General features: G+C 38.3%; 1 protein-coding gene across 1 annotated transcript in view; it reads right to left on the minus strand.

Moving 5' to 3' along the window:
• Positions 1–589: 589 nt before the first annotated feature.
• UBL3 (ubiquitin like 3) overlaps positions 590–18,029 on the minus strand; it is a 66,947-nt gene continuing 49,507 nt past the window's right edge. The window contains exons 2-5 of the mRNA XM_047859754.1: positions 13,943–14,051; positions 9,586–9,672; positions 4,082–4,159; positions 590–3,537 (exon numbers count right to left, since the gene is read on the minus strand). Of these exons, the coding sequence (XP_047715710.1) occupies positions 3,485–3,537; positions 4,082–4,159; positions 9,586–9,672; positions 13,943–14,051 (327 nt within the window). The 3' untranslated portion in view covers positions 590–3,484. The remainder of the gene's footprint in view (positions 3,538–4,081; positions 4,160–9,585; positions 9,673–13,942; positions 14,052–18,029) is intronic.

Genomic DNA, 18,029 nt, shown 5'->3' on the forward strand with positions numbered 1-18,029 from the left:
GCATTGTCAAAAGACCACAAATAGTAAGGAAAGTGTTTTCATACTCTAGTGCTGGTTTAAACTCTACTCCCCAAGGATTACGGGTTTCTCACTTAATTTTGCCCATGAACTCTTCCAGGAGCCACGCCCCTCTTGCCGAGTCCCTAAAAGAGCTTCGCGTGCCTTGTGCTCTTGGGAAGAAAGCGCACTGGGTGGCGGGGGGTGGGGGGAGAAGCCGAGGGGGCCGCAGTGGCCACCGGCTGCCTTGGCCAAGACGCCCACTCCACCAGGCTGGGGTGCCCGCGGTTACAGAGAGGTTGTCCGCCCCCCTCAAGCCCTCCTCTCACCTGTCTGCTGTCTGGCTACTACAAAGCCGTTATGGGGAAAAAACCCGAAGGCTTGCCTGTGACAGTTACCAATAAGGATGGCGTGAGGGCATGCCGAAGTTTGAAGAGTCATTTCCCTTTGATTTTGGTAAAGGCCGGTGCAGTGCGATTTTACTGCAGGACGTAAGGAAATAAATCGAAGGGAAGAAAAAGAGAAAAGCAGTGAAGAGTAGGAAAACGCACCAAAATTACGAGCAGAAGCCATTCAAAAGAAGAAAATATTCTACAACAGATGATGAAAGTTTTAATTTCTTTTCACATTAAACATTGTTTACCACAATCAGCTAACAGAAATTTCTGCAACATTGGTCAAGATGACATCAAACTAAGGATAAATGCTTGTTATGAGAAAACCTCATTTAATGTGACTGACGATGTTAGATACTATATTTTTCATGATAGGAGAAGATACAACCTATCTCGAAGAGAAAGCAAATAATTCAGATCAAGGAGACATGCTGAGGTTTTAATAAAGAAGAAAAGCTTCGCCTTGTCCAGAACACTTAACAGAGTCTAGGATAATTTAGGTAAAAGAGGTGAGTTAGATAGCAAGCACTGGGCAGGGTCACAGGCCCATAATTCAGGCTTTATTTACATTACCAGATCCATGCAGCCTTTACCTTTCGGTAAGTGAGCTGTTATTTTTGGCAGAGGGATCTTCAATAGTAGCCTTGGATATGATAAATCATATTGTAATCATCAGGCAGTCCAAGGAACTATTTTAAGGGGGATGGTTGAGTATTTTCGTGTATATACTATTAAGGCATCTAAATTTTCGGTGTTTTCAGTATATAATTTTACTGCTATTTTTTTTTTTCCACTTTGCACAACAATGTTATTAGGAATTAAGTGACACAATTCTTTCTCTACTGATGAACCAGTTTATCCATTTTGCAAACTTTAAATGGAGGTCTTGTAGAAGGGAATTTATAACAGGAGAACACACAGAAAACTATATTGAAAACCAAGAGAGAACAGTTTTTGAACCACCATACAAATTCAATCATAATGAACTGATAGTCTTGAACTTTGGAAAAACAGAAGAGCAATTAGAATTAAAACAGGTATTAAAAATAATCACCAGTAGTTTGCTTTACAAAAGAACAGAGCCATAAATGGCTTAACTGCCCCATTTAGTAACTACCAGATTCTTCTTTAGTCAAACACTAACGGAATTCACGTTTGAGCTAGTCAACAAAGCATATAAATATTTAACATCCGAATACAACATTTTAGTGGTAACAGAGACTGCATAATTCTACCCATTGTTGCTCTGTGCACAAATTAACCAGGTTAAATATCAAAGATACACTGTGAATACTCCTGAAACTAACAATGGAATATTACGCAAAATTTTTAAAGACTCAGAAATAAAGGTAGAACACAATTTTAACATGGATGAGACGGTGCTTAAACAACAATCAATTTAATCAAGACCTTTAAAATTACCACTGAAATAAATGCACTACGATATTTTATTTTTAGTTTACAGAAAGAATCTCTAAGTACAGGTTGCAGAAAGAAAATGTTTAGTGCTATTTACATTCATTTTAAAACTCTGCTCTATACAAATTTAATTCTGATCAGTATGAACAATATTTTCGTAGATCTACTGCATATAAAGCCTTTTCATCAAAGCACTGACAATGAGTAAAATAACCTGATTACCTTTAGACAAAGCTGACCATTTGAAACCATTTACACTTAATGTTTTCTTAAGGGCCATGGACACTTAAAGTACACAACATAATGTCAGCCTGCAACTTCGTTCTCATAAAGGCTAAAGTTATTTATATGGAATATTGTTCTATATACTACACGCCAATCTATATTTAAGTTCTATAGTTAGGTATTTTATAAGTTTTTTATTAAATATATTCTACACATATTTGTAATTTCATCCAGGAAGAATTTCTTCCCAGTGAAAAAATATAAAATCTTTTATATTTTTACAGGTTTAGATGAAACTAGCTCATGCTTTAGTGCTGTGCAAATTGGTTTTAGCATTATCAATTTTTAAATGATTGGTACAAAACAAAAGAACGTCATCCTTAATCATGTAGTACGCCTTAAAAAATCAGCTTTTGATTTTAATACAATTGCAAGCACTAATACCAAATGCAAACTACATAAAGAAACAAAATTGGTTACTATGGAGAATTATTTCAATTTTAAGAATTCATTTGAACCCCAGTGAGTGAGTGTGACACTGGACGGTTACAGACGAGCAATTTTAGAAAAATCCAATTTGCTGACCTTCAAATACATAAAATTGATAAGTAAATGAGGTTTTCTATTATCTCTGTGCGGCAATGAACGTCTACGAGAATGGAACTGACCCTCCCACGTTAAGGCTAGGAAGCGCACTCGCACCCCTTTTGTGCTGTGTGGACAAGCACTCAGTGACCGCGGGACTGAGGAGTGCAGGTGTGAAAGGAAAAGCAATTCGTTTCGTCAGCTCTCCACCGAGTGCTTTAAACAACAGGCACGTTTTGTTTTTTCATTTGTTGCCATGAAAATAGTCACACTCAGTTTTGTACTCTGTGCCAGTGCAGCCACCATGGCTGACTTTGATAGAATTCACCCAACATTTCCATTTCTATTCCATTTTTCCCTCTCCAGTGGGCCCACTAATTAACTTCATTAATTGCTGAGTGTTTTCCAGTGCGGAATTGTGTTTCCGAGCACTTTTAAGGTACCATAAACCATGTTGTAAAATCTGCTGATGAAGAAAATAATGTCAATCTTTTTTAGTGCAAACTATATTCGGAACACTTGATTTGTTAGTTCGGGTGATGAAAATTTGTGGCGGCAAAATGGTTTCCGCTAGGAAGGTAACTTGCGAACTGTGCGCCTAGAGATTGACAGCATCCAAAAACCAATAGATTTTAAAACTGCTCAACAGAAACGAAGAAACTAGAAATAAAAACGCATGGTGAAAAAATGTTCTTGGTTCTTTTTACTTTGATGAGGAAAGATGACAGCGTTCATGGGATCATTCAGGTCCATGGATTTACAGGCAGACTCTTCCTAAGGGTTTCCGAAGCAATGTCGGGTCTCTTCTGTCCCAGCAGCGAGAAAGACATAGACCACATGACAGCACACGCAGCACACGGTGTTTACAGGATTACGCAACAATTACTCTCTCCAGTCTTTTCGCGATTCCTCTGACCTAGAGAAAATGCAGAAAAGCCTTGCTTACAAAAGTGCTCGAATCAGGGGTTGGGGGCGAGGGGTGGCATCCAAACATAGTAAGAATTTGTTTTTAATGTCTGCAATTTTTTTTTAAATTTTTTTTCAACGTTTTTTATTTATTTTTGGGACAGAGAGAGACAGAGCATGAACAGGGGAGGGGCAGAGAGAGAGGGAGACACAGAATCGGAAACTCCAGGCTCCGAGCCATCAGCCCAGAGCCCGACGCGGGGCTCGAACTCACGGACCGCGAGATCGTGACCTGGCTGAAGTCGGACGCTTAACCGACTGTGCCACCCAGGCGCCCCTGCAATTTTTTTTTAATTAAAAAGCTGTAATTATAATTACAGCCGGTTTTCATTATAGCCTGTTTCCAGGATGTCTGGTTATTTGCTTAACAAGCTCTGTCCGTAAACAATGAAAACTTCCTTTCCCTCGGAAGGTTCAGAAAAAAACCAAGAACCGTTTCGAGTGCCTGTCTCCGCGGCTCAAGTGAGTAACAACCTCTGCGGTACCCGGCTTACCTTGAGAGTTTGGCTCTGGCAATGTCTCTCTGGCCACCAAATGCATCACCGTTGTTTTGCCAAAAGGAAGTTTTAATGCTATGGGAAAAGCAGAAGGTAGTTTGTGACATACATACTGACCGACTGAAATCACCAGTCGGAACTGAAACCACTTAAAGAATCGATCGCTTTCTGCAGGAGTTCCTCAGCAGACTGAACTTCTTACCAGTTAGAGCACGTCTTACAAAATGAGATTAGGTCAATATTCTCAGAAACAATTCAGAAATTATTCTGCCCAGCTATGGCCATTAGTCTGACACAGATATCTGTAATGCTTAAGAAAGGGGACAAGAGAAAATGCTTAAGAAAGGGGACGAGAGAAAAGGGGACAAGAGGAGAAAAGAAACTAAAAAAAATTTTCGAGACTACCTTTTCTAGATTAGGGAAAAGCTTAGATTAAGAGAGACTTGTTTCTAAATCTAATTATCTATGAAATATGCAGTCACTTAAGAAAATTACTGCCTTGAACATACCACCGTGGTGTCGAAATAGAAGAAACAACAAATTTAATTTTAAATATTTATTCTCAACCCTGTAGAATTCAGTTAGAAAACAATTTTCTCTCAAAGGTTACTTTAAGAGAATCACTGTCTTGGTATTCTTAATAATCACTGTTTTCTAATTAAGTCTTAATTTAAAAGGTTTTTCTCATTCCTAATAGAATGGTTTTATTATGAAAAGTTTGAGACGTAGAATAATGTAACACATACCCATGTGTCCACGAACCACTTAAGCAAATACAAACACTGAGTTTCATGGTGAATGTCTTTGTTATTCTGTATATAAAATTAGAAGCAACCAGTATGAAACAACTTAGGAAGTTATTGCCACAGGCGGGATGTTTCAGGTCTGACATCCAGAACTACGTTCTCTTCACTGACTACAAACTTAAGGCAGGTTTATAATCAGGCAAGTGTGGCCTTCCCGTTACCTGCTTCTGAAATCCTGCTCTATAGGATGATGGTTAACATGCAGATTTAAAGACCAGTCCTAAACACCTTCAATGCTATTAATATTTAACGTAACCAAGGTGAGTTTCCATCTTACTTAAAGTTGGTCAGCCATTATTTGGTCTGCTCTCTTGACTTCTCAAGTTCAAGTGAAGTAGGATGGCTCATAAATACACACTACGATGAAAGAAGAGGAGGGACTCTTCCGGAGAATCTCCTAGGTTTGATTTAACAATAAAATGCAAATAAGATTTGCTATTATAAAAAGTCTCATTAAGTGTACTGGGAAAACCTGACTGCACTTAAAGCTGCATATCACTCCTCTTCCATTTCTGGACTCTATCTAGTAAGCCAGATCTGGGTTGAAAATCGCATCTCTGCTACTTGCCGACGGGAGACGAGTCACGGGCAAGTCAGTCACCTGCTCCCAGGCCTCAGTTTCCCGTGCCCAAATTGGAGATGGCAATTCCATCACCTGCCCCTTCCAGCTGTATCGATTAAATGAAGTAATCCAAGGAAAGTGCTTACGGGGCTCGGAACAAAGAAAGCAGGCGGTAAACACCACCCTGTTGTGGTCATCATCAGTTTGAGAAAGCAACGAATCTCAGAAAACAGGTAAGTGAATGGAGACGCTGCACAGGCCTGGGAAGCTGCTGGGTAAAGGTTTACCATTTGAAGCTACACATTTGATGGGGATTATTATTTTTCTTCTGCATTTGAATTTTAACTAGAAATAGTAGATATCGATGCTAACAGTATCAAAGAAGGTAAAGGGAAGAGGGATACAAGAATTAAGAGGCTTTGTCTTTCCTTCTCTGCGGATGCCTCTGCTTTCTACTGTGACACCGTACGGTATCCACAACAGTTTTCAACCTTACATAAAAGTCACCCAGGAATTCAATTATTCCAGTTGTAGACTGGGAGGTGGGGAGGGGGAGGAGAAAAAGAGAGGGGGAGAGAGAGAAAGAGAGGGAGGGAGGGAGGGAAAGAGACTGCAAGAGAGAGAGAGAGAGAGAGAGAGAGCTTTCCTCCAACTAGCCAGCATGCAGAAATCTGCATTTTTCAAAATAAGTATTCCAGCTGATTCTTATGCCAGAGTCTCCAGCACATTTTGGGAAACAATGATCTGGAATGTACTGGATGTCAAACTTGTAGCTGATCGTATTTTCTTTTATCCTTCTTTATCCTTAATAAGACAGTTATCACACCATTTCTTTGGTAGACTGAAATTCTATGCAACTAAAAGGTTGTATCTCAAAAAAGGACATTCAGGGCTATGTTTTAAGGAAACTTGGTAACAAAAGAATTACTAGAAGCACCAAGTCTCCTGGTTTAACCACCCACAAAGGCCTGAACCCCACCCATGGCTGTACCTACTACTTGTACGGAACCAATAACAAGGATTTCACTCTTTTCCCTTAGTGACATATCCCTTCTTTAGGCAGCCTGACATGTTCACATAATTTTGTACTGAATAATCTGCCCACTTGATTTCCAGCTGTTGGTCCTAAGTCTAATTCAGAGGTTAAACCAGAGCAAGTCTCAAGCCATGCAAACCTAGCCCACGCCCTTCTCCACACAAGCCATTCAAACATCTGAAGACAGTTACTACGGCCCTGTGTACCGTCTCCTTCATTATCCACACTCAAGAACACACGGAGACTAAAAAGAAAAATTGTGACCAAAAAACAAACAGTTGAATGTTATTATTCAACCTTTATCAAACACCCAGGTATACTGATCAACTTGAAAGGTCTGGCTTATGCTTCCATGTTATTTGTCTAAATCACTGAGACCAGAAGTCGTTTATTTTGTTTTTGAAAATATTGACAGCAATACAGAAGGAAAATAGTAACAAGAAGTCAATCTGTTAATTATACAAACACAAATTCCGAAGAAGTACTAGTAAAAATTTATACTTTAATGGGAATGAATCAGGAGTTTGATTTTAACACAAATCCCATGATCTTCCTTCAATACAAAGTTGAAACTTTGGGGCCACAACAAAAAGATAATGAAAGACGTAAGGGAAATTTCTCACATACGTCAATACTCAAACGGAAACAGAGTCTCAAGATTCATCCATGCAGTTAAGATATTAAATTCAATCAACATCACAAGAGCTTATGTGCAGCAGAGACAATCAAGTAAAGACTAAAGATAGCCTATCCTTCATGAAGGAGTTGGTCCATGCAACTTTGTGAAAGATCTAGAAAAAGAACAACAACAACAACAAAAAAAGCTGTATTTTATTTATTTGGTTTTACTTATTTGTTTCAAGTGTGTAATATATACTTGGAAAAGAACCATCTACAGGCAAAAAAAAAAGATTGGGGGGTCAGCTATCTGGAGATGAATGGACTTGCCGAGAGATCAATATCCTCTAATAACTTATTTTATTTTAATGCTTAGTTTATATCACTCATTCATTCTTCAATTTATTTCAGCTAAGACACACACACACACAGTTCACTGATTTCTCCTACCTGCCCCCTCTGGCAACCACAAATCTGTTCTGTGAGCTTGGTTTGTTCGTTTCTGTATTTATCGATCATCCTCATATCAAAGAGCATGTGGTGTTTGTCTTTCTCTGACTTATTTCACTTATTTCCATGTTGTAAATGGCAAGACTTCATTCTTTTTTATGGCTGGCTAATATTCCTGTGTGTGTGTGTGTGTGTGTGTGTGTGTGTGTGTGTGTGCGCGCGCGCGCGCGCGCATCTCCCGTTTTCTTCAGAAATGCGTATCATCAATAAACACAGGTTGCTTCTACATCTTGACTATGTAAAAGATGCTGCAACGAACATGGTGCGGCTATCTTCTTGGAGTCAGGGTTTTCATTTTCTTCAGGTAAAAACACAGAAGTGAAGTTGCGGGAACATATGGTAGTTCTATTTTTTACTATTTTGAAAACATTTTTAAAAGCTACATTTTGAAAGTAGCTCGGTAGACAGCAGCACTTTTTAGACTAGTTACCTAACACTGCCACTGAAACCTGGTCATGAGTGGAATGCTGTCCTGAAATGTTCCACCTGCCTGATACTGTCATCATAAATCATTTGCATCCATCTCCGCCAGCCCTTATCACCCCCTACGCTGAGTGGGTTTTATCCGTTTCTACTACGCGATACTAACGCACCCTGAGGATCCTATCTTGTTCGACCCACTATCTCCGTGTAGCATGTAAGGAATAAATACGTGCTGAAGGAACGAATGAAAATATCCTACCTTTAAGGAAACACAGTAAACATTTCATTGTTAGGTTTAGAGAAAAAAGTCATACTATATTTAAACAAAAATGTAACAGTGGATCACCTCATCTGCCTACCAATCTCTGATTATCAGAATACACTTACAAACCCTGCTGGTGGTGGAGAGTGTACCCCATTAGGAGGCACTCTTGAGCTACATTTCTCCAATCACATGTAAAGAGCGGTAGTACCAAAGAAGCGTTTACTGTGTGCCAAGCACTGTTCTCAGTGCTTTGAAGACAGAGACTGATCTGACCCTCCCGACCTAGGAGGTAGGCACTGTTGTTAGCCCATTTTATCGATGAGAAAAGTGAGGTAGCTATCCCAAGGGGACACAGAGGGAAGTGGTGGCGCTAGGATACAGCTTAGACCATCTGGTTCTAAATCTGCTTTTAATCCCCGTACTATACTGTCTCCCTGATGTTACTCCTTTACCTTCATTCTTGCACGACGGGCAACTGTATCAGTTAGAGTCAAACTGAAAACAAATTATCATAAATTTTTCCTACTTTGTGTGTCTGGCTTTAACTTAAAAATATTACGTCTGATTTATATTATCTAAAAAGTACGATAAAATTCAATTCACAAAATAATAGGTATAGACTACTTCTAATGAGAGTTTATTTCATAAGGGAGTAAATACTTATCACAGTGCTAAACTTAAATTTATGAGAATGCAAAATGTAAAGAATAGGGAGAATTTATGAGTTTGAAATTATAATTTTTTTGTAAAATCAGACAATAGCATTTAAAAAATGGTTTTTAAAAAAAAATTTTTTTAACGTTTAATTTATTTTTGAGACAGGGAGAGACAGAGCATGAAAAGGGGAGGGTCAGAGAGAGGGAGACACAGAATCTGAAACAGGCTCCAGGCTCTGAGCTGTCAGCACAGAGCCCGACGCGGGGCTCGAACTCACGGACCGCGAGATCGTGACCTGAGCCGAAGTCGGCCGCTTAACCGACTGAGCCACCCAGGTGCCCCTAAAAAATGTTTTTTAACATTTATTCATTTTTAAGAGACAGAGAGAGACAGAGCACGAGCGGCGGAGGGGCAGAAAGAGAGGAAGACACGTAATCCAAACCAGGCTCCAGGCTCTGAGCTGTCAGCACAGAGAGCGAGGGAGGTCTTGAACCGACAGACTGTGAGATCATGACCTGAGCCAAAGGCAGCCACCCAGGTGCCCCCAGACAAGGCATTTAAACAAACAAATGAATAATGCTGCCTGAAGTAAACATTAAATCCCATTACAAAGGTGATTATTACCTCCTAATGTGACATTTCCATGTAGAAATCGTCCTTGATAAATAAGTCGTAGAATATTTGGACTGCTGACCTGCTCTTCCTCCCAGTCTGAAAAGAACGAGTGAACTGTTAGGTGTATTTAAAGACAGAGTTAAGGTATTATTTCATTGTTCAAAACATTCAGATGCAAATCGGATAGAGAACACATCAAAGAAGACACCTGGAGCCTCCCAATAATGGAAACAGTCACCACTCACAACAGTCAATCACTGCAGGCCTGGTTCTTGGTAGTGCTTCTCATTAGTAAGAGCTACAGAAAGACTAGTGTTTGCTTAAGAACAAGATATAGTCCTGAAGTTTAAAACTTAAAACAAGATGGGGGAAAAAATCTAATCCTAGGTAAAGTGAAATGTCATTTGAAAATTAATTGCTATTACCAGTAATTAACAAAGAATATTACAATGTTCCGATATCTGTACCTGTTAAATTATGTATCTGAAGCTAGAAACAATTTAACAAAGATTTTAATATACCCATATAGAGAATAACAAAAACATTATACCTCAATAAGGCTGGAGAACAAAAAAATTTTAAAATAACAAAAAGAATTAACAATGTTTACTTCTGGATGTTGATTTATTACATTGTCTTCTGAAGCCAAATGATAAACATTATAGAAGACACAACTTTTAGTTCACTTTGCCCAAATACTCAGACGAAACTCGAAAAATAACATACATTAGAAGATACTACACAAATATGAAAGCTAGGGAAGTATATAAAGAAAATCAAAAGACAAACTGGAAGGGTAACAGAATATTTCACTTTGTGTATAACCTATGTTATAGTGAAATATGGAATACTACTCTGTTAAAATAATGATTTAATAAGGACTGGTACCGGACAGGGTCCAGGGTTAGTAATTTTACTAGCTGGTGGATGTAATAATTTAAGTTCCTACTGTGACAAAGGTTGGAGAATTCTATTATCATCTTTCTCAAGAATTCTAGTATGATGTGTTTGTTACCTACAGAGGCTCCTATTACCAGGAGGTAACTATCAACACAAGGATGAGTTTAAAATATCCTAAAGAGAAGTGACAGAAAAGAGGTGAGTAGAGCACTTTCCTTCTGAGTGTTCAAAATGATGAATATGAACTTGATAAAAGCGCGCCCCCCACTGACTCAGCACAACAGAAATGGGAGAGGAGACATGAACTGGAGTCATTTCTCTCCCAGCTCCCGGTGCCTTTTCTCCTGGTCCGTCCCCCCACCCCCCCCACCCGCCCTTAGGTGCCTCTGTTGCCTTCTGATCCTAGTGCTCTCAGGTCCCTCTTCTTCTAAAAGAAAGATCAACTAAGCCTTTACCATTTTAGTATGGACTACTCTGAATTCACCACACCCCAAATTACTGTTTAATAGACTATTTCTGGTCAAGATGAAAGTGTCCATATAAATAAAGACAAAAGACAGGGTCTAATTCACTGGAAAAAAAAAATCTAAAAATATTTAAACTGTTGTTTTGAGATGCAGAAACTTAAAGCTACACACTTCATTATTTTAGAGACTGTTGTGATTTCCATGCACTTCATGGGTTTAATATGCTATCTACCCTCCCCTCTCAGAGGATCTAAAACTTAGCAAGGCCTATAGAAGAACAATGCTTTAAGGAGGAATTTCAGCAACTAGGAACATGTATTTAGTGGCTACTGTTTTGCACCCCAACCCGGTAAGAGCTAGGTGTCTGATTACTCCGCCTAGTAGCAATATTCCGCTAAACTGCCAGAGCAGACCAAGGACAACTAACTGTTGCCAAAAATACACCGCACCAAGCGTTTTTTTTCTACTCATTTAATGTTTACTACACTTTCATTATTAGCACTAATATTTCATGTTAGCAAATATTTACATGTGCTGACCTTTAGTGTATGGAGATAAAATGCAGAGCTAGGTTTTTAATTTAAATATCTTATATAAAATAAAAACGACTGATTCCTATTCCCTGCATTGTCTAAAACTGCAGAGCAGAAGTGGTAAACTTAGGAAAGGCTGGGCTCAAAAATTTGTATGTGAAAATAAGTAACGTAAGACTGATACGATTTCAGTGCTCGTAGATGGCGGTTCATTCGTTTGGGACACCATTTATGGCAAACACCTGCACTTGAGTCCTGTCTTTGTTTACTCTGTCAGGATTTTTAAGGAATTAAAAGCAATTTTAATATCTAAGTCTAACAATTATGATGGTAAAGCTACTTTTTTTTTTTTTTTGCCACAAGTTACAATGCTGCCCTCCACAAATCACTGTTTAAGAGGGACTGCCCTTTTTTGTCTTGTGTAACATTTTCTACAATACCATCGATGTCCAAACTGACCTTTACCCTCTCCTCCCCAAATCATAGAAGTAATCTTCTATATCATATTTAGTAAAACATCACTATGAGACAGGTATTTAAAAATACTTCTCCAGGGCACCTGGGTGGCTCAGTCAAGCGTCCAACTTTGGCTTAGGTCATGATCTCATGATTCATGAGTTCGCGCCCCATGTCAGCCTCTATGTGGACAGCTCAGAGCCTGGAGCCTGCTTGAGATTCTGTGTCTCCCTCACTCTCTGCCCTCCCCTGCTCATGCTGTGTGTGTCTCTCTCTCTCAAAAATAAATAAACATTAAAAGAAAAAAAATTTTAAATGCTTTTCCTACTATAGTTATCTGTCCTGCCTGGCTATGAAGGAAATCTAATATTCTTAGAGCCCCAAGTTTAATCTTCTTCCGCTTTTCTGAAAGTCCTTCTTACCTCTAACCTTTAGAGGGTACCCTTGGAAGTAACCATTCCCTTGGTTACCAATGGAAAAAAGATCCAGTCATTGAAAGTATTTGTCTAAACCAGTGTTTCTCAAGCGCAGGTCTGTGAATCCTGAGTTCATGAACAACACAGCCGTAATCCTAGGGTCTAAAAGTCCTCCTCAAGAATTTTTAAGTCATGCTTTCATTTTCATGATAATCTGGAAGAGATTATCCACATCGTTCAAATAATCACCTTGTACTGCCTTGGGATTTATTGCCCACATATGCAGTTTATGATCGTACTGGCACCAAGCAGTACCTCTTTAATTGTCAAGAGGCTCATAAGAAAAGAACGGAGGTTGGCTCAATACGTAAACAATGCACTCTTGCTAAGTGACAATTGGGTACACCGTGTGAAGGAAGCTTTTGTGGTGAACCTGCAGATAACTGGGTCCTCATACAGCACACAGTAGCAGAGGCAAGCCAAGCTCAATGGTCCTTTGCTTGTGGTGCAAGCAGGGAGTTGGTTTTAGCAAATATACATCATCTGGCACATTAATGTTGTTAATTTGAACATTATTGGTTTTTGAGTTATACTTGTGCTGGTGGTTGTATATGAGTTAATAAGGATAAAGCATCTTAATTGGGTTTTATGTTTCTATCTTAAAAAAAAAAAAACACTCTAACAAAAATAATTGGAATCAGCACTAGGGAATCTACAGGAATTTTCTTCCTCTAAAGGAGTTCCATATATTATTTAAAGTTCAGAAACACTGATCTGATTGATTCATTTTGAATACACTGCGTTCTTTGTTGAAATGAGTCTTGTCCTTTAAAAGTCCAAATTGTTTTCACTAGTAAAATTAAGTGAAATCAGCTGAAACCTTCGTATCACTATAACACATGCCCTAAAAAGGATCGAGATGACTGAGGCAAAGTTCAAAGGAAAAACACAAGCTAACGACTCACTTTAGGATGGCAAGACAAAGTCTTATTACATGGAAAAGAATCAGAGAAGAAAGGAATACCATCCTCCCCTCTCTCAAATTTTGTTTTGTCATGGATACTGGCTTGAAAATGCAATACGTAAATGGATTTTGTACCTTCTTGCCCCTTGTAGATCAGAGGACACATGAAGTGACAGGAATTAGAAACTTTGTGTTAAACTCAATGTTAAACTGGTTACATATAGGATAGAACAGTGAGAAGGCATTATAATTTTTTTAAAACCTTGTTTCTCTTTCCTCTTACTTTGTATTCTGGTATAAATAGATTTATTGATATGAAAGTGTGCGCGCGTGTTAGCTATGTTGTGTTTTCCTTTTAAAAACTAATTTTCATTTACATCAAAATGGTTCCGAGGCAAAAACAGGGGTTGTGCAAACGGGCTCCTTCCCCATTTTGCAATGAGGTAGCAGGAGAGCAAAACCTAAGGATGAACGCAGCGTTCCTTCCCCTTTAACGCTGAAGCCTGATAGCCCCAATTATTTGTCCTTCTTATAAAAGAAGATCTTTCCAATTTTTTCAAAATGTTTGTGAAACAAGGTAAGGAATCAAGAATTAACATTATTCATTCTCAAGAGAAAAACACCACTCACCCGTTGGCCAATTGTCATACACATGCTTCGCAATGTCAGAAGCAGAATCATTAGGAGAAAACAGGAACTCTTTTGTTTTCCCGCTTACCAAGATGAGGCGCAAATTTATCTGAAAGAAGACAATGATTCTTTTAATATAAATCTTGAAATTTTTAAAGTAAAAATATGACTCTAGGCTTTTCATTTCAATCACATTCTAAAGTATTACTAAATGCCATTTTCGGGGTTTTACTTATTTAAATTCTATAAAGCCTTTCTTTTTTTAAAGAATGGGAATTTCACTTATGACTTTATTTCCATTATTTTATTTATTATATATGGGGGCAGATATATTTGCCTTAATAAATGAACAAAGGAAAACCAAAATTCATCATACTTTTATATTTAATTGTTCTAACAATGTTCAGAATTGGACTTTTATATGTTATCACTATTACTGTAATATACAAACAAAAGTGTTGACCTTGCAGATCACATCACTAAATGGGAAAAAAATTTAGTTGATAATCTACTTCTTAGAAAAAATGAGAAGGGAACAATAAATTATACATAGGATTTTAGCCTATAAAAATCACTCAAGTCTAAACAAACTAACCAGAAACAATAAAGACTTTACAGTGGTTAAACGAGGAATCAATATTAGTAGCTGTATCAATCCCAAACGCAATCATTTATTTGGGGACAGTAAAGGAGGAGCTATGTGTGACAAAGGCCATAAATTCACGCTCAGTGAATAAACTAAGGTAAATAAAGGAATTAAAGTTTTTGAGATCCAATGAATTTACATTTCCAAATAAATATATTTGTTTATACCTTTTGTAACACATTTCTAAATGTTCATTTCTTAAAATATTTTTTCGCTATCCAGAATTAATTTGATGTTATTTTTAAAAACTATGGTATCACTCATTTCTCTGTTACGGAAATGCAGGTGGGGTTTTCTGTGCTTCTGGGACTGTTAAAGAGAGCAAATAAGACCTTCCCCAAAGTTGGGCCTACTCCAGAGCGGAGTCCTGGGACCGGCGCAGCTGCTTTGTATATAAAGAACAGAGAACGTCATTGTACTGGTTTGACTGTACCCAGTCCCAGGTTAGCCAAGCTCTCTTCTTCAGTTACCAATACTTTTTCCTCTAAAAAAAAAAAAAAAACAAATACCAGAACATCTTGAAGATGGCCACGTCTACAATGAATAAGTTGGCTCCTAACACAGTACCATTAAAGATACCAGGGGGCGCCTGGGTGGCTCAGTCGGTTAAGCGTCCGACTTCAGCTCAGGTCACGATCTCGCAGTCCGTGAGTGAGTTCGAGCCCCACGTCAGGCTCTGGGCTGATGGCTCAGAGCCTGGAGCCTGCTTCCGATTCTGTGTCTCCCTCTCTCTCTGCCCCTCCCCCGTTCATGCTCTGTCTCTCTCTGTCCCAAAAATAAATAAACGGTAAAAAAAAATTAAAAAAAAAAAAAAAAAAGACACCAGGTCACTGATTTACTATCTCTCACCACCATGGCCAATGCCACTTCCCAGTGCCTCAGCACTTTGAAAAAGTATTGAAAGTTATAAAATAACTCCTCTAGAAAAATGCTCTGCACAAACAATTCCTCATTTACTGGGATGTGGCTGTATCCCATATTAGGTGGGGTAGATACAATATTAGAAATTGTATTCTAGGGGCGCCTGGGTGGCGCAGTCGGTTAAGCGTCCGACTTCAGCCAGGTCACGATCTCGCGGTCCATGAGTTCGAGCCCCAGGTCAGGCTCTGGGCTGATGGCTCAGAGCCTGGAGCCTGTTTCTGATTCTGTGTCTCCCTCTCTCTCTGCCCTTCCCCCGTTCATGCTCTATCTCTCTCTGTCCTAAAAATAAATAAACGTTGAAAAAAAAAATTAAAAAAAAAAAAAAAAGAAATTGTATTCTAACTGTATGTGCATTGTATCTCCATAAAAAAGTTTTTTAGAAGATCAGAGAAAAATCTATATTCTGGGTGAAAAGCTCTTTCTATAATGTTCAGTAAGAATTTCTTGCCGCCTTTCGTAACCAGAATGGAATTAGACCAAAGAGCCTAATATAGGATGAAATCACACTGCAGCAAACAAGTAAATTCTTTAAGTTCCATCTGAATAATTCAATAATAGTTTGTAAGGACGATTACATTTTAAGAAAGCACCACATATTTATTTCCTATAACAAATCAGTAATGAGTGATTCTTAAGGCAAGAAACCCAACAAGCCTATAATACGAATTTTAGTTGCCAGAGATGCCCTACTCATAGCAATCTCTTTATATGTGAATATTGATAAATATACACTATACTCTGAAATTATATGGAGACTTTCAATGGCTTCCCACTTCTACAATAGTATACGGGCCCTTCAGTCATTAATGCCTAAGAAATTATGCCCCTCATAATGGCTCAGTCACATGTGTTTAACCAGAAAGATAATTAAATTCAAGCCTCCTAAAGATAATGTAAATAATATGAATCTACTTTTTCTCAGAATCATCTTTTTAAGTTCAAAATTAATTTCTACTGGGCTTTTATTCAAATTATAATATCTAAAAATAACGAAGAAAAAAGGGAAAAAAGACTCCTTAGGATCTGTAAAGACAAGGCCAAAGCATACTTCAGATTTTCCCTAATATCCATCAATATGGAAACAGGAAAATAAATGATAGTACATCCTTACTATGGAAATCTGCACAGTCGTTAAACAACATGAGATATAGATCTCTATGATTTGACCAGGAAAGGTGTCCATAATAGATTAAACAAAATAACATACACACCCCCCCGCATAAATACATAACACTAAATGGGTTCATACAGCAAAGTTCTCAGCATTTCTTTTTTTAAAACTGATACCAATCACTGTTACCAGCAAACTGATGTTTCAATTTTGCTTCATAATCAATGGTCTAAAGAATTTGTGTGCATCTAAGTTTTCAGAATGTTAGAAACTTTTGGCCTCTAGCTGTGTTTGTCACAGGTTAAAAAAATTTTTTTTTCATGTTTATGGGTTGACATAAACTTTCAGTTTGACACAGGCCTACTAAGCCCTACTGGTTATTCACACTGGCCTGCTTCATACCCTTAAAATACCTGCCTGCTCCCAGAAAACAGTTCAGTTTGTAACTCATGGTAGAGTTTCAAAGTGGCTTTGGGCTACAAAATCAGAACAAAAAGCAAGGTAAGATTTCAAAATCTACCTTAGAGAGAACCTAATCCCCTCTGTGGGTAGGGAAGAAAGAGAATATGAAAAACTCTAAGTCTGTATAAATATATAAATCTAGAACTTCTCAAATCTTAGGGTTAAAACTATCTCAAACTGACAATAACAGTTAAAGACCGCTTCAGGAATGAAGTTTATGTCCCACATTAAAAATAACAGCAATAAACTCACAAAATTCAGTTGCCGAGTAAAGGAACACGTTGCCCAACACGCTCCCAGTGCCCGGTACAATGCCTGGCATACAGTATGCGTTATTTGTTTACCAATAGTTCAGTTTCTTCAGTTTCGATATCCAAGTGGAAATATACTGGAAAAGTCAAGCACTAGGGTTCAAATCCAGGCCTCAGCGTTCTGGGCGTTTTATCAAATGGCCAGTGTGGGATGGAGAATGAGAATGGATAATAATCATTTCTTGGTAGTCCTATGGACGTACGGATACTTCCAACACGTGACCACCTCTGTGCTCAATCTGTCAGGCTCTGGATCGCCACTGTGAGCAACCTGCCACAGTTTACACAAATGCTGTCAGTCAGTAAGGCATTTCCAAAAACAAAATTAATTCTGATCTACCATATTCAACACGTATATTGTACCCAATTTTCAAAAGAGGCTGAAGATTGGGTTACTGACGCGGAAGGCAATGGATGAGTCTAGATCTGTTCTTACGCTTATTTCTCTATGTGATGACCTTGCTTCTAGACTAGAAGCTTCCATCTGCCTCAGTATACAGTCAAGTGTATCTTAGGACTGTAACACCAATGGAGGAAAACAGCAAATCCCATAGCCTCTTTTTAGGAAAAGTCTTGAAAGCAATCACCCAGATAAACATCTGGATACACAGGTGGGTCAGTAGTTAACTACTCCTA

This window comes from Prionailurus viverrinus, chromosome A1 (assembly GCF_022837055.1).
Source record: "Prionailurus viverrinus isolate Anna chromosome A1, UM_Priviv_1.0, whole genome shotgun sequence".
In the NCBI taxonomy this organism is placed as follows: Eukaryota; Metazoa; Chordata; class Mammalia; order Carnivora; family Felidae; genus Prionailurus; species Prionailurus viverrinus.